The sequence below is a fragment of the Bactrocera dorsalis genome, chromosome 2 (genome assembly GCF_023373825.1).
Source record: "Bactrocera dorsalis isolate Fly_Bdor chromosome 2, ASM2337382v1, whole genome shotgun sequence".
In the NCBI taxonomy this organism is placed as follows: Eukaryota; Metazoa; Arthropoda; class Insecta; order Diptera; family Tephritidae; genus Bactrocera; species Bactrocera dorsalis.
The window spans coordinates 88,833,046-88,860,087 of NC_064304.1; the positions used below are offsets into that span (position 1 = coordinate 88,833,046).

Genomic DNA, 27,042 nt, shown 5'->3' on the forward strand with positions numbered 1-27,042 from the left:
TTAATTAATAATTTTAGTTCCTCAACGAATATTGTCTGAAGTCTTTAGAAAATTTTGCTAAATTGTATACTGTTGTTGTTTTTTCATCACATTTTATTTTTACTATCGTGTTTTTGCTGTTGTTTTCCTACAAAAATTTTTTAAGTTTTTCGCTTTTATTTCCATGTATTTTTCCAATACTGAATATATTAATATATTTTAGAGCTTTTTTTTAAATTATTGTGCCCAAGTAGCTTTTAAAATAATCTATATCTGGTGATAAATATTTTTCTTAATAAACTGTCAGCGAATATTCAAATATCTATGGTTTTCTTGCACTGTGTAGATATTATGGTTTCTAGATTTATAAATTTTTTGTACAAAATTAATTAAAGGCAGAAAGAAAAATTCTTAAAGACACAGATTAATGTGCACTCATATCTAGTCATCCTAAAGATGTGATGTGACATTTACTGGAGTTTACCAGAAGATTAATTCATTTTAACCAGGTGTTCAGGCTCTGCAGCTGAGTCGACCCGTTTTGGCTTTCAGTTATGAGAAGACATTTGCTACAGTCATAGCATGAGTGCAAAGCTTGGAATTCTTCACTAAGTTTATTTAACACCACTTGATTACCGATGATATGGAAAGAGAGAAAGAGACTTAAAATCATGACACTGATGCCAGAAATAGTATGAAAATCGGGTAGTTTGTGTTTTGCATCGCAGTTCATTTGCATTCATAGTTAATATAGGGTGGGCCATATAAATTTTTAAATTTCGAAGATAGGGCGTAAAAGATTGAGTGTAGCGTTTGCTGTATGGCACGCAGCGCCGTCTTGCTGGAACCAAATGTTGTCCAAGTCTTCCTCTTCAATTTGGTTGGAGAAAAATTCGGTTAACATTGCGCGATATCGCTCACCATTGATGGTTACGGTTCCTTCTTCATTTTCGAAGAAAAATGGGCCGATGATTCCACCAGACCAAAATCCGCACCATACAGTGATTCGTGCTGGGTGCATTGGCTTCTCGACGATTACGTGCGGGTTTTCTGTGCCCCAAATGCGACAATTCTGCTTGTTAACGTAACCATCGAGGTGGAAATGAGCCTCGTAATGAGGAAATGAGCGGTAAAATTGACCATCCTCAGTCAAATGATCTTCTGCCCAATCTACGAACTGTAGAATAGTGAATAGCGACCCATTTCGTAAATTTTAGACTTTTTACTGAATATCTGTCCCTTTCCAAATGGTGTTTGACGTTTCCAATGTCGAAATATAGATAATTCAAATTTAAAACGTTTGATGGCCCACCCGTTACTATAGATCAATTGAAATTTCTTGCGGAAATTCTAACCACTCTTACGTGAGTGGAAGTAAAACTGACATAATATGAAAAACATATTATACTTTAAATCAGTAAAAGATGGTGTTGTGCACTGCGATTTTTTCTCAAACTACAGGTTCAAATAGTGATATAATCCAATTTAATTATTTTATTGATAACATCGGCTGTTGGTGGCTTTGGCAATCGCTGTGTACAGTGAGGCTTCCACAATCTCAAACAGTTATTCTCTATCTATTCACTTTCACCTGCAGAATTTTATATACCATAAGGTGAGACTCGGAAGTTTTAGAACTCTTTGAAATAAATGCCATTCAACTTGTCTTTGCAGGGCTTTTACTTACCTCCACTGCTAATTTGAAAACAGTGATATGCCCATAATTGTAATTACAATATTAGAACTACTTTATAAACCACTAACAAATGGCAAAAGAAAACAAGTGTGTGAAGTATGAATTATTCCCAAAAATGAATGAATGAAAGTGAAATAAAAATTACTGTAAATTACAAAAAAAAAAAAATTCTACGCTACTTTACAAATACGATTTTATTTGAAATACGAGTATAACAAAAACAAAACTGAAGAAATTAAATTCAAGAAAGAGCTTAATTTCTGACTACCAAATGAGATTTAAGTGAGCACTAACTAGATTTTAGCTACTGAAGTGTTTGAATAATGTCAGCGTCTACTGTTTACTTGCTAATTAGATTTTTGCTAATTACTTTTGCATTACTACTGAAAAATGCTGGATATAAAGAAATTATATTAAGGGAAAGAAAAGTGATTTGCAGCAATTACACACAATACATGATTATTTTGGCTAGTATATGATTACGAGTTACATAACAGTTATTTCAAACATTACTTAAATACATACTTTTACTTCTAATTCTAATCGTATTATATTTATTTATTTATTTTAAGTACAACTTTTTGGTTAATATTTTACTACCACTACATACAAATTTTACTTGATTCGCTAGTTTCACATATTCATATGTAATAATCTACATTTAACATTTGCTACGTATACAGTTATTGACTTTTACATTGCTTCATATGCTGTTTAACAAAATTATTAGCATACATTTAGGCGCACATGCCATACACTACCTGCAATTTATATTACTTCGCTATGCGCGCTTTATTTTGCACATAAATAAACACCGTTATTTATTTTATTCAAATCTGTTCAGCATTTATATTCTTTATTCTTCATTCGTCATTAATATATGTATATATGTATGTGTAGGTATACGATATATGAATGTTTGTATAGCTAGAAAAGGAACGAAATCAATTTTTTATATATGTATATAATTTTTTAAACATTTTCTTATATAAATGCGCATATATAGACGCATATTTCATAATTCAATTGAGCTGAAAGGTTATACAATACCTACATGTATAAATACACACTTATATACTATATATGTTTGAAGTATGTAATCAACACATGCTTAATGCTAAGTAACTAAGGCTAATAATATGTCCTTTTTGCTTGTTTGTTTGTATATATTGAAGGGGCATATTCTTTTTGTATATATATATATGTGTGTATAAATACTACATTACAAAACTAAGTATATATGTATGTAAATTTCAATAATATTTTTCATAGTTTTTTATTTATTTCTTTTTTATTTTTATGTGTATATATATGTAAAGTTATATATATTGTTACAATGTGTATTTCGGTACTTACATCATAAACAGTAAATACACTAAATCACAAGCTTAATGCTGTATATAAGTATGTACGTATGTATGTATATACAAATACATACAAATGTCGTCTGCATGTTTACCAGGAAAAAGTATAATTTCCACTTTTAACACATTTAAATCTTATTTCTTTCAAATATTTATAATTTTGTTCAATGTCTTCCTCTTACACATACATATGTAGTATATATATACACAAAAACATCTAAAATTCACACGACATCGGTTATATGTGTGTGCGTGCAAAAATGTATATAATTTTTAAAAAGAAAATACTCTTAACAAGTTTCGTTTACATATTTGAAAAAAAACACGGATCATTTCAAAAACCTAACACGCTTCAAAATTCTCAGCGCGCTACTTCAACTACTCTTTATCTAAAAAACCATGTTCTTACAGCAGATCAAAGTATATACTTTTGGAATTATACACTACAACGTTTTTATATAAATGGTATCTAAGCTATATGCAGTGGAAAAGCCCAGTTGAGTATATCATTTAACACACTTTTTTCATTAAGTAAATAATAATAATAAACGAGTTTAGAGATATAAAACGACTAGAAAATGTTTTAGAAAAAAAATCCCTAATATACACTTTTGTAGGTTCCCTTTATGCCACAATAGTAAGACTTGATCTAATTATATAAGTTCATGTGAGTATTGAGAATTCTATTACTTTAATTTTTTATACTATTTCTGCTTATATGCATAGACTGTAACCTCTTTATAGGAGTGAAATGAGCATACATACACATGCTTTCAAGATCGTTAATTTGTTAATCTCTTATTTAAAGTCTTATATAATCTTTTGTTTTTAAGTATTTTATGCACAGTTCACTTTGTAATTAAATGAAGTCGTAAAATGCTAAAAATAGCTAGAAAATATTTATACTCGCTTCGTACATTGTACCGCCTTCGATTCGCCACAAATTTGCTCATTATGTTGGAGCACTGCGTCTCAAAGCAACGTCACTATTTTCTGGTTGAAAATTGTAAAAAATAGCGCGTGCATATTTCATTAACATGGCATATCGTTATAATAGTTACTTGTTCGATTCGCTATACTGCAAGTCATGCTAGTTCGACACTAACTTACCTTTAAGTTTTGCTTATTTAGAAATATGCCTAAACCAAATTGCGACTTCTTCTATTTGAAAGTTATTTGTGGGCTAAAAAATGATTTGCCATTCCTGCAATTCACGCAATCGAATGTTTTTACAATTAATAACTTTTCGTGATATGTAAATTAATTAATTTGTAGACTCTTCGAAGACTGTATTTTACTTTTTATTTATTTATTTATTTATTTTGCTTTCAATTAGTAATTTATAATTTTTATGCTGCTTATCGCGTAACAAATGAACATATGTATTTGAGTAAATCGCATTTATGTGGAATACATTTTTGTTGTAAGTTTCGAGCAATATAGTTCAAACAGTTATCAACTAATGTTTAAGCGAAAAGGATTTATATTTGGCAAGTGTTTGAGTACATTTTCGGAAAACCTGCAAAGTTTGTGTTGTTTATATTAAGCAAAGTTGTTGTTGCTGTTGCCTGGATATTGAAATTGCAAAGGATCATAAATATCATTAATTTTTATTTTTTTATTTTTTCAGTATAATTTTATATATGGAATTTACTATATTATATATTGTTATAGTTTTTTTTTTTTAATTTTGTTGATGCCCTTTCATTTCTCTTTTAAATCTAACTTATCAGTAGTTACTTGTTTAAATATGTATGTATGTATAAGTCATACATTTCGCATTTATTTTCAACATTTTTCAAATAGATTATTGAAAAGTGCATAACTGAACTTAAAGCAGTTTGGAAACAACATTTTTCAACTAACCAATTATTTAGCTTTTATTTATATGTATTTTTGAAATATATAATATCGAATGATACTTAACGAGATAGCTTTAACTTATTTTAATTATATTTCCAAGAAACGAATTGCTTTTGCTTTCATTATTGTATTTCCTTAAGTTTAACGCACGACTGATAATGCCTAGTTTACACTGAGCACTGTGGTCTTCAACTTCTTATCTGTATATGTATATACATATACATATATATTTCACCAACCGATATTTTCTTTTTGATCTGAGTAATCACACTTCTCCAGCTACAAATCTTAAGTACTGATGTGAGTTTTTATGTATGTGTGTTATAGATAGTATTTCTATACATATGTACATATGTATGTATGTATTATATATGTATGTATGTATAGTCTGTGGTGTTATTGCAGCATTAATTGAATTTGTGTCGCGCAGTGTCTTCGAAATAACGCTGCTTTTACACCATATTACTGATAGCATCTAATTGACAATGATAATAGAGAGATGTGTTTTCGAGTACTCTTTGGGCTTCTGATGCTGATTTACATATATTTGTGTATTTTTAATAAAATAAAATACATACTGTTTAGTATAATATGCTAAAAATTAAAATAATAAATTCGCAAATATAGCAACAGAAACACTAAACTCGAAATAAAATGTTCTAAACTATGAAAATATCACTAAATGCCAAGCCAAAAGCTCTTTTCTTGTGGAAAAATGACTAGTTAGTTAAAATATTGTATATAGTAGATATTTAGATTAACCCTCAAAAAAGGTTCTACCAGTCTTGGGAGTTTATTCACTATAGAAGAAAGACTACAATTGCTATTTTTTAATTCAAAACATAATACTTTTGGTTTCTTCCTACAGCTCTAACTGCCGTAAAAAATTATAGCAAATAACTGTACATTTTCAGCTATAATAAATCAAATTATTAAATAGTTTTCATGCCGTCTATATTTTTTGGTTCAAGAATTGAGTTTTTATAAACACTATATTCGGATAAATATATTTTTCTCGCTATTCACTAATGTATACACCGTTATACAGGAAGACCTTTGTTTATACGATTTCTAAGTTTGAGTATACAATTTTCTCGGTAATATTCACAAGTATATATTAATGTAAACCGTTAATTTTATGTTTTTTTTAATCTTTTAGCTAAGTTAATTGTTTTATTTTTGTCTAATTTTCGTTGTTACTTTGCGTTCAGTCAGAAATTAACTCCAAATTGTTTTGCTGTCTTTTGCACATAAATATGTTTATTTATTAAGACTTTACCTTTTTTTATTCTAAATATATTTTATGCATGTCCATAAGTATGTTTGCATGTGGAGAAGGCCAATATGTTTGCACAACACTTTACGTTGATATTTTTTGTTTACCGAATTGTTAATTATTATTATTTTTTGAATAAAAAGTCTGTAATCTTAACTTTGTATACGAGTATCAATTTGAGGATTTTGAGGTTACTTTCGTTTTCAAATTCAAAATTTTTATCTTTTTAGAGATATGTCGTAGTACGTAATATTAATTTAATGTAATTAACGCTCTTTTATAGTACAGTTAATATTTTTTTCATAACTATAATATACCGTTAACTTTTCCTTAGCGATATTGAGTGCTGATTTAAGTTTACTTACGTTTGATTCTGAGTTAAGTACTCAACCTAATTACTCTATCAGAGGAGACTCTATAAACCTAGCTATCTGAGTATAGTTCCTTATAATATACTATTATCAAGTTAGTCGCCAAACGAAACACAGCAAAGACTTCATTGAAATTAAAAATAAATCGAGTTTCCAAATTTATATAGGTCACATTCAATGGAAGAACCGTCATTTCTATTTAAAAGTTTCAAAACAAAATGCTCAAATGAGCAAACAGCTTAGTTATAAGCTAGCAGTTAAACTTTTTGAAAGAGCTATTATATTATATAAGGTTCGATTCGCCATTTCTTGCTTTGCTCTCATGTCGACAAACCTTAAATGAAAGGAATAGTGGAATTATTCAGATCAATACACCATAAAAGAAAATGTTTATGCCTTATTAAAGTAACATAACAATGGGCCAGTCTAATAAATCTATGATTATACCAGTTTACTTGATTTACACCAATTGCTTGTTCGATTCGCTAAACTTTCAAGAGTGCGCCACTAAATTTAAATGGGATAAATTTGAAAATCGCTCCAAATTAAACTGGAGATATTAAAATAGCTTGATAAAAGAAATATTAATTTTTGAGTATAACTGATATAAAGATTATATATTTTATACAACACTTCAGTGAACCCAGAACTGCATTTTTTGGTTCGATATTTTTAGAATTCTGGGCATACACGCCCTCTACCGGCACATAAGTTCAGAGGTTTTTTTTATTTTATCGGTCTCACCTACAGTTTCTACTGCGATTGATTGAGGGTATTGGCATATTTATGTTGTATAGTAAAACTCAGTAAGATAGAAGTTTCTCCAGGGTAGAATTGGAGATAATTAACCTTTCAAACATTTCTATTTGATTATGGCAAAATCTGCATGCCATCAGTTGGGTTCCTTCTATTATCAGTGGTGTGTAGCTTACAGTCCACTTTGTGTTGGTGAAACATCAAAAATAATAACTCAGTATAACTGTTTACAAAATTTTATGAGAAGTTTTTTCTGTTTCGAAAATCGCTAAATTTTTGTTTTATAAGTAAAAATATCTGTAAAAGATCTATTTTAATTTCGATGAAGTCTTTGTGTGCCTTAGATAAACTATTCTATTTCTGCTATTAGTGTAATCATTACCTACCAGTTTTGGAATCTGTATATATGTCTTAGTAACCTGAACAATCCTATACAGGTTGCTTAACTATACTAGAAGCCTTTGCTTTCAAATATTCTCTTATATAATTCGATTTGATTTAAGTTTTTAATTTAATTTTTATAAACATATTTTTTTTTTTAATTTTTTTTTAACTCATTTATTAATTTTTCATTTATTTTGTAACCTATAAATTGTTCCTGCTAAATACTGTTAGGCTCTCTATTAACCTTTTGAAACACAGTTGAGCTTATTGTCATACGATGATACTTTAGTAATGTTCTACTCTGTTTGTATTGATTTTTATTTCATATTTTGGATCAATGCATCAGTGGAATGATTCTGTTACTTTGTACATATGTATGTGTTAATGTAAATATTTCGGTATGTTGTGTTAAAAATAGTTTTAGGTATATGTAGAAATATAATTAGATGTAAGTATGTTTCAAAAGTGTAGTGTTGTCTTCGGTTCTAAAATGCTCTTTGTGATTTGGTGTTGCGCACGCGCATAAAAGTTCTGATATGCTTTTTCGCATCTGAATACACATGTTTACTGCACTATACCTGTAGGTGTAGGCGGTGGATGATTGTATATTTGAGTATTATTCTGATTTTATGCTACTTCAATGCGCTTTTGAAATGAAACTACTTTCTCTAAGATGCAGGAAATTATAAGGGATATAATTCAATGGAAGAACTTGAAATGCATAAGTGACAGATGGACTGTTGAGTGTAGAAATAATTCTTCGAAGTATGCATTTGTTGAAAATAATTAACTTTGTAAACCATTTGCATGTAATTAATCTGTGATTATCAAAACTGTGACTGTCAAATCTGAAAGTATGCGGGGTTTTTGCTACTTTTGCTACACACTGAACGTTCCAAAATATTTCTAATTAAATTTATAACTGTATTTGGCATGTAAATTACTACTGCTACAAATGTATGTATGTTTGCATATATTAAACAATCAAAATTCAGTTGGGTACTACGCGTAAAAATCTTCAAAAAAAAAAAAATCTACGAAAAATTAGTACTAAATTGAGTATTTTTTTAAAGAACTTATTATTAAATATGTATGTATATGTCAAGGCTACTTTATAGTATATAGCATATATAGAGTTGGGAGACAAAATTTTTGAATTTTATACAAATTAATATCGCTAAATTACGAAAAATAATATACATAAATTGTATAAAATTATGCATTGGTGAGTTCGTTATACAGAGTTTTCCAATAAGAGTAATATGATTTCTTTAAATAATTCCTAGCTGTTAAGGAAGTTCAAATGGTTTTTTATTTTATGTGAAGTACAATCGAAACATGTATGTATGTTCTGGGACATCATTCAAATGACCTCCACGATTACTCTTGCAGGAACGAATTTGATGAGCCCAATTTTCCAATACTTTATTCAATAAATAAAGTGGTATGCCATGAATAGCACGCTCAATAAAGACTTCTAAAGCTGGAAGAGAGTCTGGTTTATTTCTAAAGATCATTGACTTCAAATACGCCACAAAGAGTAGTAAAATGTTGTTAAATGACAACTTCTTGGAGGCCATTCAGGGTCACAATTTCTTGAAGTAATTGAATCACCAACCTTTTGGAACCAATAATTGGGTTATTGCACATGCTTTGTGCCATGTAGCCACGTCTTGTTGGAACATAATGTTGCCAAGAACAACTTTTTCGCCTTGCGGCCATAAAATATGGTTTTCATCAAGAGAAATTTCTTTACCATTATAAACTAGAGTATGTGATGTGATGTGATTGGAGCCTCGACGACAGCTGGATTACTCACAATTATATTCATTCGATTCACTAAATGTTGGTGAAACTATAGAATTTTATGAAATCTTTAATTGCTATAATTGGGTTCACAAACTTTTAATAAAAACCATGAAAATTGTTATTCCTTAATATTTAACTTTTAATAAAAACCATGAAAATTGTTATTCCTTAATATTTGACTTTTAGCGGCAGAGAAACGATTTATAAAAGGATCACTCCCACGAAATACTTAAAATTAAAACTTTCCAGCAAACTCCATAGATGCTTTTAATCCCAAGAGTTTTTTTTATCGCTTATTACAGTTCATTCTTACTCTTTATCCTTACTCTTATTAGTTGAGTATTTAAATTATATATAAAGAGCCTATTGGCGAATGTACGAAAGTCACTTCCAACAAAAACTTATGAAAAGCTATTGTCCCATATGGTACTTGACAAATAAGTGAGATGAGGTAAACAGGCAAGTTTAACATTGAAAGCTACTAAAACTAACGGCTTATACTATATAATAATAATAAAGTCAGTTAAAAATATACAGTTACCTATTATGAATAAATCGAGGCGAACTATAGGCAGCGAAAAGAGCTTTTGACTTCGGCTTTACACAACACTTAAAAATGCTAAAATTTCTAAAAATATTTAAAAAAAATGTAAAAGTATTTATTTCAAAAATAAATGTAAGATTTAAAGTAAAGTAAAATGCAGCGTCAGATAATTGAGGAAAACAAATTTTTATTATGAAAATAAATTGTTTTGTATAAACAAAGTTTATAAAAAAAAAATCAATTATTAACTAAAACTTGTAAGCTTGCTTAAATAAAAGTGGAATGGCATAAGTATAAAATAATGATAAATATTTCAACTGAAATTGTGTGCATATGTATGTATATTGTTTGTAAAACTTATTTGACTGTTTATACACTTGCAATATTTTATATCTATACATATGTATATATGTATGTTTGCCTTTTGGCTATAAAAAGTCAAAAACAGAACTTTTTTTTACTTAAAATTACAACAAATGTTTTGAACTAAAATAATAGGAGATCATTGGGTTCTATGAATATTTTATTGGAGCTTTGTGATTTCCATTTTAAAATATTTTGAAATTCTATTTTTTTTCTAATTTATTTGTATTTGAACTGCAGTAAATGTAACAAGTTAAACAAAAATACTAAAATAAATAAATATAAATTAAGAATATTTTTGGCTTAAATTTTAAAATAATTAAATATATATACAAGTATATAAAATATTAAAAATAAGTACAAATATATTTATTTTAATTAAATTGCAAAAAAAAAATGTGCATGTTGTATACGACAACATGATTTCGCAGTTTAAATTTTTCCATTTCATTTATACATAATAAATATATTATGAATTGACAAATTGATAAAAATTTTTTGAAATATGAGTTTATGTTGTTAAAATTCACAAAATACAAAGTTAAGACAAAATTCGTAGAATGTCTTGCAGGCAGTTTTGTGGAATGTCTTTGGCTTAAAGATTGTAAATTAATTGTGGAAAAATATACATTTTACTTACTGTAAAAGTACAATATATTTAAACTATAAAAATAATAAATAAATAAATTAAATTTAAAAAGATAGTTATCAGTACAAAAAAAAATAATTTGTATCAGTACAAAAAAAAAAAAAAACAAAAAAAAAATAATAATAAGTACAAAACATTAATAAATACATAGAAAAACTAAATTTACTAAAATAAATACTTTTAAACTAAAACTAATTTGTACACAACCAAAAACAACAATGTATGCAACAAATGTTAGTGGCAAACAGCTACAGTTATTTTTAAACAAAAAAAAATGTAACTAACGTTCTGAAAACGCGCACAGATGTAGGTATTCAAAAGTCTACGCTAATTATTACAGTCTAAATGATTTAAAATACTACAAATGCTTAAGAATATGTAGTTTTCAGATATTTACCATATAAAACGGAAATTAATATATATATTTTTTTACATTTGCCAAAGTAACCTATTTGAGTTTAGCAACATTTTGCAAAGGCTGCACTAAATTGTTGCATTTTAAGGTAATGATAAATAAGATATTGCTTTAAAAATAATATTTAATGTTTTTGTAAGAAATTTCAGAGCGAAAAAACATATGTATTTGTTTAAAAATTTACATAAATGATTTTACAATATTTAAAATTTTATTATTTTTTTGTAAAACAAACTTGAAAATGATTTTACAATATTTAAAATTTTATTATTTTTTTGCAAAACAAACTTGAAAATATTTTTTTCCGTAAAAACTTTTAAAAAATATTATTGTTTTTTGTAAAACAAACTTGAAAGTATTTTTTTTTCGTAAAAACTTTTAAAAATGTTGTTGTTTTTTGTAAAAAATCGATAATTGCTTTTTTGACAGAATTTCAGTATTAAAGATTTTTTATTCACTAAATTTTTTATTGCCAATATTAACAATTAATATTTTTAATTTATTCATATTTTTTCGATTCGATTTTTTTTATTGCCAATATTAAAAATAAAATATTTTTTATTTGTTTTTTATTTTTTTTTTCTTGTAAAATTCGATTTTTTTATTGCCAATATTAATAATAAAAACAAAATATTTTTTTATTTATACATATGTTTTCTTGCGATAAAAACTTTTTGAATATTAATTTTGTCGCTTCAATCAAAAAGTGCCAAACTCAAATAAGTTAATTTGCCAAAATTTTACAGAATTGCGCTCAAACACATTTCCCAGTCATAACATACCCAACGCTCAATGGCATGCGTCGCGTCTGCTGTTGAAAAAAAGAAAAAAAAAAACAAACAATAACAATATGCACTTAACCATTGCGCTGTTGAAAAAATTAATTTTTGTATTTTTTCTATATTTTTTAATGATAACTACCACTACATATGGAATATAAAAAGTATTAAATATAATTTTAAAAAAATTTACTCATTTCGTACATTACTCTACGGTTTTGCGAATATTTGCTCAGGGTTCCAACGCCTCTACAAGTAGATACTTATTATTACATACATACAAATGCAAGTTCATTATGAACACTTACCTTTCGCTCGCCCAAACGCTGCTTAAGAGTTTAATGGAAAAACAATCTAATGCAACTTTCAATGTGAATTACATAATCAAATGGGGTTTCAAAATGTCGTTCACCAAAAGTTTTGTTGTTTTTTTTTTACTTTCAATACTAAAAATACTAAAGAGAAAAGGTTAAATTTTCTAACAACATAACAACAACAGCTAATAAAAATAAATATATGTACAATAGGCCAAACAGACAACAACAGTATGTAGGAGTGTGTGTGCACAAACACACACACGCACGCACACACAACTAAGGAATTATATATGCTTCAGACTAAATACCAAACAAATCACTAATTTTTACAAATATACGATTAACTGTAATAAAAACACAGTACAAAATTACATTTTCGCTTTTATTAATTTGCTGCTTAATATATAAATATATATATATATACTAGAGAGTATGTATATATGTATGTGATAGCCGTAATAATAAGTTGGCAATTCAATTTGAATGCAAATATATTGTATGTATGTACTCATAATAGTATTAACGCACGAAATATGTATGTAGCTATGTAATTATGTAATCCAAATATTCATTTACTTATTATTGGTTTAGCCAAATTGTATACAACTAGAACATATGTAGTATGTAGTAGGTATGTAGCTTCAAATAAATGTAGGTCTTTTGCATACTTTTTTACTCAAATTTATTTCACAAAAGTTTTTCAAATTATTTACAATGCATGAAATATTTATGTAATATCAACTAAGAAATAGACGAATACGAAAGAAATCAAAACTTAAAATTTTCATCAAATTCATACAACAAAAATACTTCCGTGAAAAAATCATATTCAATATAAGTAAGTAAGTAAGTAAAACTAAAACTAGAAACAAATATGTAAGTAAACACTAAAAACTAAGTTTTACAAATCGAAAATCGAAAATCGAAAACTAAAAATATTCAATATTTATTTATACTTATTTCTGTCTAAGCCAAAACTAGACATGCAGACAAGTTCGATTTACTTTCTAGTTCAACTCATAATACATAGGTTATAGTATATATGTGTGTGTTTATGTAATATTTTACGCTGCTTGTGGCAAATAGATTTTTCAAAACAAAATTAACTAATACAAAATTTGCAAAAAATTTACTAAACGAAAATTTCCAATTTATTACGTTGTTGTAAGTGATTGAATGAGTTAGCAATGAATGTGGGTGGTGTGCATGTATGTATGTATACACTATTTTATTGTGATTTTTGATTTTACTTAACCTAAAATTGTTTTAAACAAAGCTGTTTTTTAAGATTTGGAACTAAATATGAACATGAGGATGCATTTGTGGGCAGGAAATACTTGTTTAAGTAGAAAAAGCTAAAGTTGAACAAATTTTATTACTGCTTAAAGATTTTAGAGGTTAGATTTTTTAATAAAAAAAAGTTATGCTTGTTATATTATTTCTGAACTGCAAAGTGATGAAATTTAAGCGCTGAAATAATTGTTAGTACTAAATTTTAATGCTAAATTTTAAACACAAATTTGGTTGCAATATCTGTTTCTGAAGTTTAAAAATTATTGTACTAATTTTTAGAAGCAAGAACAATTATTTTTTAGCATCTTTGGATTTTTAGTATAAACTTTGCCACAATTAGAATTATTTGAAATTTTTTCAAAACAAATTGTTTTTGAAATTCTAAGTTAGCTTTTAATATCGATAGTGTTTGCCTTAAAAATTATTATTTTTTCTATAGTATTCAAAATTAGCATGCAGAATTTTTGTTTAGAAAAATTTAAAAATTATAAGAAATACACAAAACTTCGTTCAACGCCTTAAAATAAATTCGAAAAATAAATTGTTTGTACATAAAAACATAAATTACAAATTTAAGCAAACTATGAGTGAAAATACTGCAAATAAACGACAAACAAGAAACAAGATAGAAGAAAGTTCAGCATTTCATAGAATAGTTAGACAATAGTTATCAAATATAACAGTTTATTGGATGCTTTTGCTATTTCAAAAAAAAAAAACTCTTCTGCTTTTAAACTAATTTTTAAATATTTATGATTCCACAAGTTTTACGTTATGATTGTTAATTTTTTTGGATTTGAAACATTTTTCAAAGTTTTTGAACCAACAAATTTCCACTGAAATGAAAATTTCTAAATTTCGCAGTTGAAGAGTAATTTTTTGAAAAAGGAAAAAACAGCACAGACCTTTATATGTATGTGTATGCGTGAAGTTGTACCTTTACGTTACAGAACTAACCTCAGAATGCGTGCGCAGGCGCAAGCTTAAGCTAGTAATACTTTCTGCTGCTGAAATGTCAAAGAATATTTGTACATTCTGGCAAATTATGACAATTAAAATATTACGAATCGTAATTACTACCTCTATATGCTATAAATCCTTGATGAGTGATTTCAATGTATGTATGTATATGTATGTATGTTTTAAAAGTATGTTGATGACACCAGTGTGCATATATAATATATGTATGTGATATTTATGCAATTAAGTTAATGTTGCTACTAACGGTAAATGTAATTAGTTAATATTTGTTTAACAAACAAATTAATAATAGTAATAATTAAAAATAATATTCATTATTTACTTTTCTTAGTTATTTATAAACGAAAGTAATTACTACGTAAAAATGTATGTACTATACACATATTCAAATCGCATACAAATAATTGCAAAACAAATATAAAACTGAAGAAATTAATATGAAATACCTGTCCTTACGTAAAATGCATAAGTTGTACTAAGGCTATAAGTGTAATAATTATGATAATAATAATAAGTGTTAATTGCGCTTAATTATTAATGTAAAGGGTTGCTGTAGACTTACGGCCCTCGAAGTAATGTTAAAGAAAAGCGAAAAGTGCTAATAAAATTAATAATTTTTATAATTAATATTTTTTATAATTAATTATATAATTATTTGATTGTTTTAGGGATTCTTTCAAATAATTTTTATAAAAAATTCTCGCTTTCGTTTAAAACCACATTTTTTATGCAACATATTCGTCGGACAGCTCTAAAAAAAAAAAAAAAAAAAACCTTTCGATTGTTAAGTACTGTTAGTGTTTACGTGTAAAAGCAAATAAAAAATCAAACTTATTCGCCAAAATAAAATGTAAATTTTGCAAATTTAAACTAAAAAAGCTACATACTAATACAGGCGGTACTATAAATGTGCAAAAATAATTATTTTTCTAAAATTATGCAAAATTATTTTTCTAAAAGAAATTAAAAAGTAATTTTTTTTTAAACAAACACTGATAATATTGAAATAAAAATTCAAAATAAATCATAAAACATTTGCTTATGCTTCGTTGAGCTTGGAACTTATAAGCACGGAGCTTTTACTGTCCTCCATTGCTAATATTCATAAATTTTAATAACATTATAATTTATTTGTAGGCATTAAAAATACATATATATAAATTATTGATTTTTTTGTTTTTGTTTTGTTATAATAAATTCAAATAATAGTAGTGGGCAAGCAATTACAATAAATTTATTCACTTCATACATAAGTATGTCTAAAGTATTTACTAAACAATTTTTTATGAAAAAGTATTATCAAAGGAAATACTAAACACGCTAAATACATAACATAGTATGGAAACGATATATAGTAGGTTGTGTTTATGGTATAAGATTTTTGTTTTATTATTTTATATACAAAAGTAGGATTTACTGCAGGTATTATATATGTATATAAGCCATGTTTCGAGGTGTGAGCAGCAGATGTAGCAAAAATTTCGTAGAAAAGATGTTTAAAACAGCGGTTTTTTTGTGAGAACTAATTTAAGCTAATTCAAATAGGTTGGCATATGTGTGTATGTTCAATTTGAATTTATTTTAATGGCGGTAAAGTTGTTCTTAAAGATCTCTTCCGCCATAGAAAAGCATGCCATAAAAAACATGCCATAGAAAACATGCAGGCGAGCGTGTTGAGTATTGCTTATGCTTTTGCTTTGGGCGCTTTTAATTATTACAATTTACTGTTTGAGTCTGTTTTTGTAGACATATTTGCACAGTATACACTGAAATTTTGCCATAAAATAAGAATTTCAACTTTTGAAAAATACTGGTTTTGAAATTCAATATTAAAACCAGTTTTCTGCAGTACACGGCAGCAACAAAAATTCACGGCTGCAATAATTTTGTGTAAAATTCGATTTTTGGTCAGTCAATATATGATTAGTATAACAAAATAAGAAAACACACTTTCAAAACTTGTGTTCGAATTGTGCAATTTGCTGTAGTGACATTATTAACTTTTTTGGAAACAGTAGCGCTCTACAGCAGTTACTAGTTTGCTTAGAAAATACTTATGTATATTTAATGCATTTAGAGTTTCTCCTGTACTCAGACCGCCTTGGGGAATCAAACGAACACACAACGATATCTTTTTGAGAATGAAAAATGAGTGCTGTGCTCATATGAACTCTGAATTTCGCGCTTAAATGTATGATTTTATTAGGAAAGTGTTCATAACTACTATGTTTTTTCAGTTAAACGGCACATATACTATACATCTGTATGTATGTATGTAAAACTACTTGTAGGTCATGTCGGTATGTATGCATGTAATTGGCATGTATGTATATGATTATGTATGCGTTAAATTGTGTGCAGTATGTATTTTGTTTTGTTGTTGTTGTCATGTTTATCTAAATTAAACGCAATCAAGTCGGTGGTTTAAAATTCTAATTCTCATTATTTATATAATTATTGTTATATGCAATGTTATGTCATGTTTAATGATTAGTACTATTACTATATGTATGCTTTTCTTTAATTGTAATATCTTTTTTTGTTTTTGTTTTCTGTTTTTTTTTTTACTTTTTCACTTTGCCTGCAACACGGTTATAACTTATGAGATATAACTTTTGTAGGTATTACTTTTACCATTTTTTGTTGTGTTCTTTTTTTGTTGTTTTTTGCTACTTCGTTTAATGCTCTGTTTATATGCTTAAAATTAAATATATATGTTAATTTTCCAACATTTTTATTATTATTATTTTATTGAGTACATGCGCTTATGTCATTTGGGCGCAGAACAAATGCAAACGGCGCACACAAAATTTTATGTTTTTGTTTTTGTAATAATACTTAAGAGCGGCATTTGTTTAACAATAACAAATACACAATTTACATATGTCAGTTGAGTTTACTTCTGAAATTGACAAATGCATTTTAGGCAATGCGCGCGCAAAATGTAAGAAATTGCCATTTGCAGCCACTAAGAAGTTGCGCATATCGAAATTTCGCCTTAATATCTTATAATTCCTTATATATATATGTATGTATTCATTGCTTTGAGTCACTTATAACTAAATACATGTATGTTTATTGTTTGTAGCTTTAATTATTATGCGCATAGCACTGCAAATTTTCAGATTTTCAGCTGTTTAGCGCTGCTTTACTCTCTAGCGCCTGTCTTTTCAAATAATTATGAATTATTGCAATTTATGCGTTGGCGTGTCTTTCATTGCCAACAGAAAATGCGTTAATTCTATCTTTTTGGTGCTAAACAAATGTCTTTCGCGCACTCTGGCCACTTTGCTGTAGCGCTTGCGCTTGCAAATGATGCTTTTTTGTTTACGTTGGCTTAAGCTATGTAAATAACTAGCAAACAAAGCGCGCACATAACTTGAGCTTAAATTCATATACATATGTATGTAATAATAAAGGTAATAATAAGCATTTTATACACTTGTGGTGTGTTTTTATTTCTTCTTTTCTTTTTGTTTAAATATAATTCAAGGTGATATTGAGAACTTAAAATGTATGTCGTAGTCAGCGTCTCAATAAATTAATTAACAAATTCATTACTCAAGCATACCACATAAACAACTATGCATTTATCACAAATTGTTGTAATTGTTGCAACGCACATGCGCACACACACATTTAGAGCGTGCGCTTAAAGAAATGTATTGTGGCTTAGCGCGCATGCATTAGTGAGAATGACATTGATTTATTGCTATAAATATATTTCCTTTTTTTCCAATAAAGAGTATTTTTACTTCTGCACTCTCCATTTGCTTGGTGAAAAAAACAAAACAAAAATCGTACAATTCGTACTTTTAAATTTTTAAATAAATCCAGCGTAGCATGCGACGCTTTAGACATACATGCCCATGCCGTACATTTGACTCCAGTCAACGCCCTGAAAGCTGGACATGTCCACATTGGTAAGCGCATAGCTCTGATATGGATTGGCTGCAGCGGCGGCGGCGGCCGCGCTCAATGGGTTGCCGGCGACCAAAGCTGCTTGCTGTGCAGCGGCCGCGGCGAGCGGGTGATGTGCTGCCTGGGCGCCGTGCGCGTTCGCTGCGCCACCGGGGCCCGTAACGGTGAGCGCGTTGTGTGCGCTCTGTGCAGCGGATACGCCTTGTGGGTTGGCGGCGTTGTGTTGCTGTACTGCAGCAGCGGCGGCAGCGTGGGCAGTGTGTTGCTGTTGAGCGGCGGCAGCAGCATTCGCGTGCTGTTGTTGTTGTGCCGCGACATGTTGCTGCTGAGCCTGTACCAAGGCGTTGGCGGCGGCAGCACTCGTCGGTATGGGATATGGTGCATATCTGTTGGTAGATGAAACAATAAAATATTACGAAGGGTTCAATAAACATTTAGTGGGCTTAATTCGAGAAATAAACGCTTACCTGACGCTGTGCAAGGCCTGTGGATATGTGGTTAGCAATTTGCCAAAGCTAGCTGGATTGGCGGCGACCGCAGCGGCGGCGGCATTTTGTACTTGGAAGGGTGACTGCGAGATGAGCGCTGCCTGCTGTGCAGCTGCTGCTGCAGCGCCATTAGCGGCATGCAGTTGCAATGGTGATGGCGCTTGCAACATGGCCAATGAGCTCATTGTGGTGACGCCGGCGCGTGTACCAATCAATTGACCCGGTGCGGTCGGTAAAGGCACACCCAATGTGCTCAGCATAATACGTTTCTGCAACAGCTGTGCAGCAGCTGGTGTGACAGCCTCCTTGGGCTGTGCTTTCTTGCATTCGACCTTTTTGTTTTTAATAGTGTGAAAGTGTATTTCACAAACGCGATCCACAACATCCTCATTTTCGAATGTCACAAAACCGAAGCCGCGATGACGTTTCGTCTGCTGATCCATCAGCATCACTGTTTCCTCCACAGTGCCAAATTGGTTGAAATAGGCTTTCACCTCATCAGCGGAGGTGTCCTGCGAGACGCCGCCAACGAATATCTTCTTTGTTTTATTAGCTTGACGTGGCCGATTCTTGGGTGTGGCATGCTTGGGATCGATCTTCTTGCCATCCAGTGTGTGTATGGGCACCTGTAGGACTTTGTCAACGCTACAGGGCTCTTGGAATGTAATGAAACCAAAGCCGCGACTACGCTGTAAGTCATAACAACGGCAAGCAAAGCGCAATCGATTTCGTGTTGGCGATGGAGATGAAGGGAGAAAGCCAAAATTGTTTATATTAGTAAAAAGTGTGGAGATTACAATAAATACTAACGAGAGATAGCTACTAAAATACGAATACATTATTTTTAATAAGAAACTGTTCTGTTGCAACTAAGTTCAACTAAATCGCACAACTGCAGTACGCAAGAGCAATTCAAGTCAATTCAATTTAATCAAAGCTAGGCAATTTATAATATTTGGTTTCTGCTTTTATAATTTTCTCAAGTAGTAAAGGAGTACGAGTATAATTAAATTGCAATTGTACTTTGGTTATAAGAAACTTTTAAATTAATACGTATATTTTATATGTATGTAGTTAAGAATTTCAATTCAATTGATGGAAATAAATACTATGCGTAGAAGTAAAAAGAGACAATAAAAACGATTTACTTTAAATGTATATACTCTATATATATATTGGCTGTGTAAATCCGTAAAATATAGTCTAGTAGTCAAACAACTCAAACATAACCTAGACGCATAATCTATACATGGATACAAACAAATTACATGTCTAACCCTAAACCCAAACGTTTTGAATTTTTTTCCAAAGCACCACAACACAATTTAAGGGATTCGAGTAATTTTTAGCAACGCTAAACCCACGATATTCACAGATTTCGGTGAATAAGTAATTAACATAATAAAAAACTGTGAAGGGGAATCAAACATCTTACATAGCACACATGAATATTTAACTTTGAGTTTAAATTTCTTCTTATTTGTTGCTAAAACGATTTTATAGGTTTTATCACAAATGTTTTGTTAGATCTGTGATTTTTTTTTTTTAATTTCGTTTAACTAATAACGGCCGTACAATCACCCAAAAAGAGCCACCTAGGCAATACAAGTTTTTAATAACCGCCTTTAAATACCAAAATTTTCATGTATAAAGTTTTGCAATTTCTAAAGTTTAACAATTTCTATGGGTGAAGCTAACTTTTCTTTCGCACCGAAATGTTTTCTAAGTGTATATGTGTGTATGGAATTTCTAGTACTCGACAAGGATTAACAAAGAACATTAGATGCAAAAGTATAATTTACCTCTTTTAATTTGTAAAAACAAAAAACAAAAACTAATAATATAAAATTAAAGTTCTTTGGGAATTGAGTATACATTTTAGTTAGAAACACGGTGGACAAATAAAAATGTAAACAAAAATGGCAAGGGCCTAAGGGGTAGAAAAAAGTCTACAAAAACTTACAAATTAAATATTGTTACAAGAGTAAATGGAAATATATCGGCTAAAGTTTTTCTAGGTACTATTTACACGTATGTATACATACACAAACACTCACACACCAGCGGAGACGCGCTCAAAAACAAGTAACCAGGAATTGTCAGCCTAACAACAGACTTGCCTTTAGACCAAATTGAACGCTACATAACAAATACTTTTATATAACTATATAAAGGGGTTTCGTTACTTATACGAGTATGTAGATGTATGGTTGAATAAATACGCTTAAATTTTAATTAAAGTTTTACGCTAATGGAGCGCCTAATTTATAGTCTAAGGATACACACACATATAATTTCTTTTAAAGCCGCTTACAATTTCACTTGCTGAAAACTAAAATTGTATATGCTCACGACCCTACAACTTGTACATGAGTGTGGCTACGTTTAATAAGCTGCCTTTAAGAAATTGTAAAACGAGTTAGTAAGACCAACACACCTTATTAAATATTCGGTATGTCTTAAGGACGTAAGCATTAATACTATTACGTTATTAAAAATAAATTACAATAGTTTATAAATGTGGTATTATATTCACAAAACAATACATAATTAGATATTACATAATGAGAGCGCAAAGGTATACGCGCTCTGTTACAATCATTTAAGGAACATTTTTACAATTACATTAAGAAAAAAATGTTTCACAACTATTTTTTGGCACTTACAGCTAAACGCTTTAACGAATATTACATTTTTGGATTGAACTATCTATGGTACAAACCTTAAATTTTTCATTTTTTCTTGTTCCCTTCTAAATTAGCAGAAATTTTATTATCTATTACAATTATAACAATATTAAATGGTAGTATATAGCCTTGCTTTTGTACATATATACACAAATATGTACCTAAATTATGTAAATACGAGATACAACTAATTCAAAATATTCGTTTAATATGCCGCTAGATTATTTACGATTGTTTAATAATTTTTTGTCTTTTTTGTTGCGCATTACGCTTACTTATGGCTAACGAAATAAAAGTTCTACGAGAAAGTAGCTTTTTTTCAAAGCTTCGACACTTGAGCCATTCATTTTAGGCTACACTTTTGTTAATTTTTCTAAAAGTGAGCTTGATAAATTTATATTTTGGCTTATATGAAAAAATCAAGTTGCTAAATAAAAAGTCAACTTTTAAATAAATAGGATTATTGGAAAAGCTATGCAAAAAAAAATGGTTTAAATAGTTCTGCTATATATAAGTTTACTAAGAATAAAATAAAATTTGCACACAAAAATATAAGAAAGCTAGCTAACTATATTATATTCATTGACTAGAAACTGAATTGCAGTAAGCAAAGAAAACAGACTAATTACGGTACGAAAAAGGATTTAAGAATATGAAAAATAAAACTTTAGACTATTTAGTACAACTGCTGCTAGAATAACAGTCAACGATCGGGCTTTCTTGGTTTATTTATTTTGAGACCCTTGCTAAGGCATTAACTGATACCTAAATACACCCAAAGGCTTATTTATAAAGTACATACAATTATTAATAAGTAAAAAAAACTAATTAATTTTATAACTAAATGTTATAGATTTAATGCATAACGTTAGTTTAATTAAAATAAATAGACGAATAGGAAGCAAAAAAAAAGCTAAAATATTCATATAAAGGCGCTTTTTGGTTAATATTTTAATTATACAAATATGCCAGTTTTGTATTATTGGCATGAAAACATTTTTCTTTGCCTCCAAACTGACTTCAATTTAAGCTTAAACTAATGTTATGCAAGTTTTAGTATTTTTTCAAAGAAAAATATTTTTCGCAACAGATTTGAGTTATGCATTATAATATTTTTCTAATAACATCAGCTATAGACTTCAAGTTAAATGCTTACAGGAGTTAGAAATACAAACCTAGAGTTATATGTTTAACTAAATTTCTCGTTATAATTTTATTTTACACGTACATACATATGCATAAGTACACTAAAGTAGTATGAATTACAATCCAACATTTGTCGACTTTCATTATTTTGAGCAACTGCTAAAATGCTCTAACACAATTAACACTGGTAAATAAATACATTTCCTACTCAATATCATATATTAAAACGATGAAAATATTATTTTTTGGATTGGTTACAATATACAATCTCTTTTTAATTATTTCATGTATTACTGAGGGGTGATAAGGCACAAAAGTTCATTACAATTTTAGGTAAATTTACAGCTTTGGGGATCAATAGTTTATAAATGGTGGTAGTATAAATATTAATTATATTTAAATACTCAATATACTATTGGAAAGTTAAGAGTACACTGCGATTGAGTCCTACTTATAGATTTACGGGTAATTTGCTTTAATGAGTTTTTAAACAAATACGATTACAATTTTATATTAGTCAATGTTTCATATGCGACAGTTATGTGAAAAAATGTTGTAGACAAATACCTATGATTCTCGAAGCAGAACTTGTCAAACGAGTGCGCAGACTGTGTTGAGCATATGCAAAGTGAGTAATGTTGCTTCTCAGCGTAACTCCAGTATTGTGCCTGAAAGCGAGCTTCTCTGTTCAGCATTTTATCATAGTTATCCTTTAATGCTTGCAGCTCAACCAGTTTTGGTGAATACGAATAGTAGTTGTTGTTGTTTGTTCGTAATCCTGTCGCGCAGCTGCCACATAATGATTTTGCTGTTATGGACTGGCATAAATGAACGGTAGTATTCTTCTTTATTATAGTGTTTTTGCTTCACCGCGGCCAATGACTCAGGTATGCCACAATTTCAGTTGTAACACACACACACAAATTTAGCATTGTTCAACTGGGTATTCCATGCGCATGCGTTATGTACCTATCCTTGCTTGTGGAGGCTTAACCGCTAAGATATTTTGCCTGTTGACTGTGTTTTCTCTAAATTCAGTACAAATCCATAGTAATGTTGTTTTTAATAACGTTAATAAATTAATTTCCACAGCGTCAGTTTAGAAAATACATAACCCGCTGTTTTCGTTTAGATTTTACCATAGCTTACTTGATAAACGATTAACTACATCACTACTTTTGTTTATGTTTTACATTTTCTGTTGGATATTAGCTGAACTTAAAAGTACGAAAATTATGTACGGATTTTCGGGTCGTCAAATTTTTATTATCATTCAGTTGTAATATAATTATTCTATATATGATATACCCGAGTAGTAATATGCAAATTGTTTTACTGATTTTTTGAATATTACTATAACTTAAAGTTTAGATAATGTTATTTAAGCTTCCTGTCATTTGAAATAACTTCATGAACTACGTGAAACTACTTTCAAAATATAAAATATGAGTAGTTAAATAAACATATATAAAATAAAAGAAAATAAGTTTCGATATGCGCAAATTTCATCCTTAACACACCATTGAGGACAGGTGTGTTTTTGCCTTATCCGAAACACGAAATATATATTTGGCTAGTATGCAAAAGCAAGCACACTTCCCAGTATGCAAAAACAAACAAGGTCACACAAAGTGTAAAGAAGTATGTTTAGAATAAAGGAATGCATAAGAGCAGAACAGCACGGAATTGTGAGGACAATATCAAAAGTAGTGAAGGAAACTCATTTCTCAGAGTCGCAAAACCAAAAACTTGTAAATAAATTTTGAACGAAGCGGCACGACATGTCGAAATTGTATGGATAAATAAAAATGCAACGTACGAAAGGTAACAAAGCAGCCACAATAAGCTGTAACAGGAGTAGAAGAGCTGAACCCCAGACAAGTAAAGAATAGCAGTACCGAATGTACTGTTTTAAATTCCTGTTTTTATTTCAATTCAAAATTATCCTGTGCCATAGCCCTACAATGAAGCCCAACTGTGCGCTAACGCGGCATGCCACGCAAGGGCGAACGTTTTATACGCTTATAAGTATGTATAGTATGTTATGTTGTAATATAACCAAATTGAATTGAACAGCTGTAATATTGCGCTTGCGCGTTGCCGCCGGTTTTTATATCGTACAATAATACAATATATTCGAATCAATGGCAGATGTTTGCGTCAGTTGGACGCGGTGTATACAGTATGAGCGCGCGCTAAATGTTTACAATGCGCCGAAGTGACGAACAGTTGGTTTGATTTGAGTCACAGGGGCGAATGCCCTACATTCATGCTTTGAACATTTTTTATAGCAGGACATTTTGAATTGTGACAAATTGCATTTTCTAAGGTTGATTAAATGTAGGGGTCATATCATAATAGGAATTGTAAGATTGCTTACTTCTTATGAGTTTAGTTTATTTTCGGAAACTCTTCTGCGTAGCTTGACGGCACTACAGGTAAAACGCAGCTTTCTTACAGCTGCGCTTAGCATTCGGGAACCTATTACAATACAACGGATTCTTTTAATTTGAATGCAGTATTGTTCCTATGTTGTTGTTGCGCGCTCATACTGCTGAGGTAAAATAAAATGAAAAAGGTGCAGCTGCTTGCCAATTTAGCCGGCTGGCAGCTCCTAAGTACATAAATGGTACATTGCCAGCCTACCGAGCAAGAAAATACAAAACCATACATGAAGTAGTAGTAGAAATATGATTAGTAAAGGTAGATCAAGTATTTTAGAAAAATTGTAGAGATGAGGACAAACATTGCTACACCCAAAGCCATCGTAGGCAGCCATTGAATAGTAATAGTAGACATAACAAATAAAAATGCTTAGGTAAATATTGTAAGTAGTAGTAGTAGTATTGTAATGAAAAAGCACTCCTCCGCATCAACGCTAGAAAGGAGAACACTACGTGCTTACCTGTGTCACGGGATCCTTCATGATTAGCACATCGGTGACGGTGCCAAAAACTCCAAAGTATTCCTTTAGTTTTTCCGACGATGTTTGCCAACTGAGGCCGCCAACAAAAAGTTTGCCTGGTGCTGGATCTGTAGTGGAACTGCCATTTACAGGCGTCGATCTGCCAGAAGAGCTGCCCTTTACAACAGCACCATTGGCGGTGCCATTATTACCACCAGCAACTGCTCCACCATTACCATTCAACAGTACCATGGTGTTTTGTTGCGCCTGTTGTTGCTGCTGCTGTTGTTGTTGTGCGGAAGCGTTGTTATTTGTGGTATTTTGCTGTGACTGTTGTTGCGCCTGTGCTGCTGCTGCTGCGGCTTGTGCTTGAGCAGTCTGTTGAGCAGCGCTATTCTGTTGTTGCTGTTGAGCCGATTGACTCTTTAGAACTGCAGCTGCTGTATTGGTCAATGTACCATTTACAGCCGCAGCATTGACCAGCACATTGTGTAGGTCACGGTGTTGTTGATCGATGAGTCCAGCAGCGGCTGCGGCTGCAGCTGCAGCAGCATTATCAATGGGATTGCTGTGTGGAAAGAAAAATGTTGGATTGGTTGCAGATTCTTCCTTTATACGTGCCGCAGCAAGAGGTATAGTATGAGGATGGTGTTGTAACATGGTAACGCCTTCTTTTATGGCGAGCACTTCACGTCTAAGCTGAATTTTGAAGGATAACGGCGTCGTACTCGCGAAAACGGTGTGTCCAGCTGATTTGGACTATTAATAGCGTGAAAGTGAGGTTAGCATACAGGTGGCGACCGCGAACACAAAATTAATCGAACGAATTGTCTTGTAAATGCTATAGTTTAGAAATTTTAGATAACTATTAAATTACGCGATTACCAAATAGTTCAGAAGTCTTGTACGTTGTGAAATTTTCAATTTTTCCACACGTTGAGAAAAATAAACAGCAACGCTTTCCATACGGTTGCCCTAGGTAACTACACAAAGTGGTTGCTCAGTTATTTTCTTGTAGAATATTTTCTGTTTTCAAGCGAATTTTATGGAGTATAG

The 27,042-nt window shown here is 30.1% G+C and overlaps 2 protein-coding genes across 6 annotated transcripts in view; one reads left to right on the plus strand and one right to left on the minus strand.

Annotated features, from left to right (window-relative positions):
- Window positions 1–27,042, plus strand: part of LOC105229625 (uncharacterized) — a 44,543-nt gene that overhangs the window by 14,726 nt on the left and 2,775 nt on the right. The gene's annotated exons all lie outside the window — the stretch shown is intronic.
- LOC105229624 (poly(U)-binding-splicing factor half pint) overlaps window positions 17,080–27,042 on the minus strand; it is a 320,705-nt gene continuing 310,742 nt past the window's right edge. For all 3 annotated transcript variants that reach the window (XM_049448305.1, XM_049448304.1, XM_019991522.3), the window contains 3 exons: window positions 25,987–26,554; window positions 19,228–19,937; window positions 17,080–19,146 (listed from right to left, as the gene is read on the minus strand). In XM_049448305.1, the coding sequence (XP_049304262.1) occupies window positions 18,693–19,146; window positions 19,228–19,937; window positions 25,987–26,554 (1,732 nt within the window). In that variant the 3' untranslated portion in view covers window positions 17,080–18,692. The remainder of the gene's footprint in view (window positions 19,147–19,227; window positions 19,938–25,986; window positions 26,555–27,042) is intronic.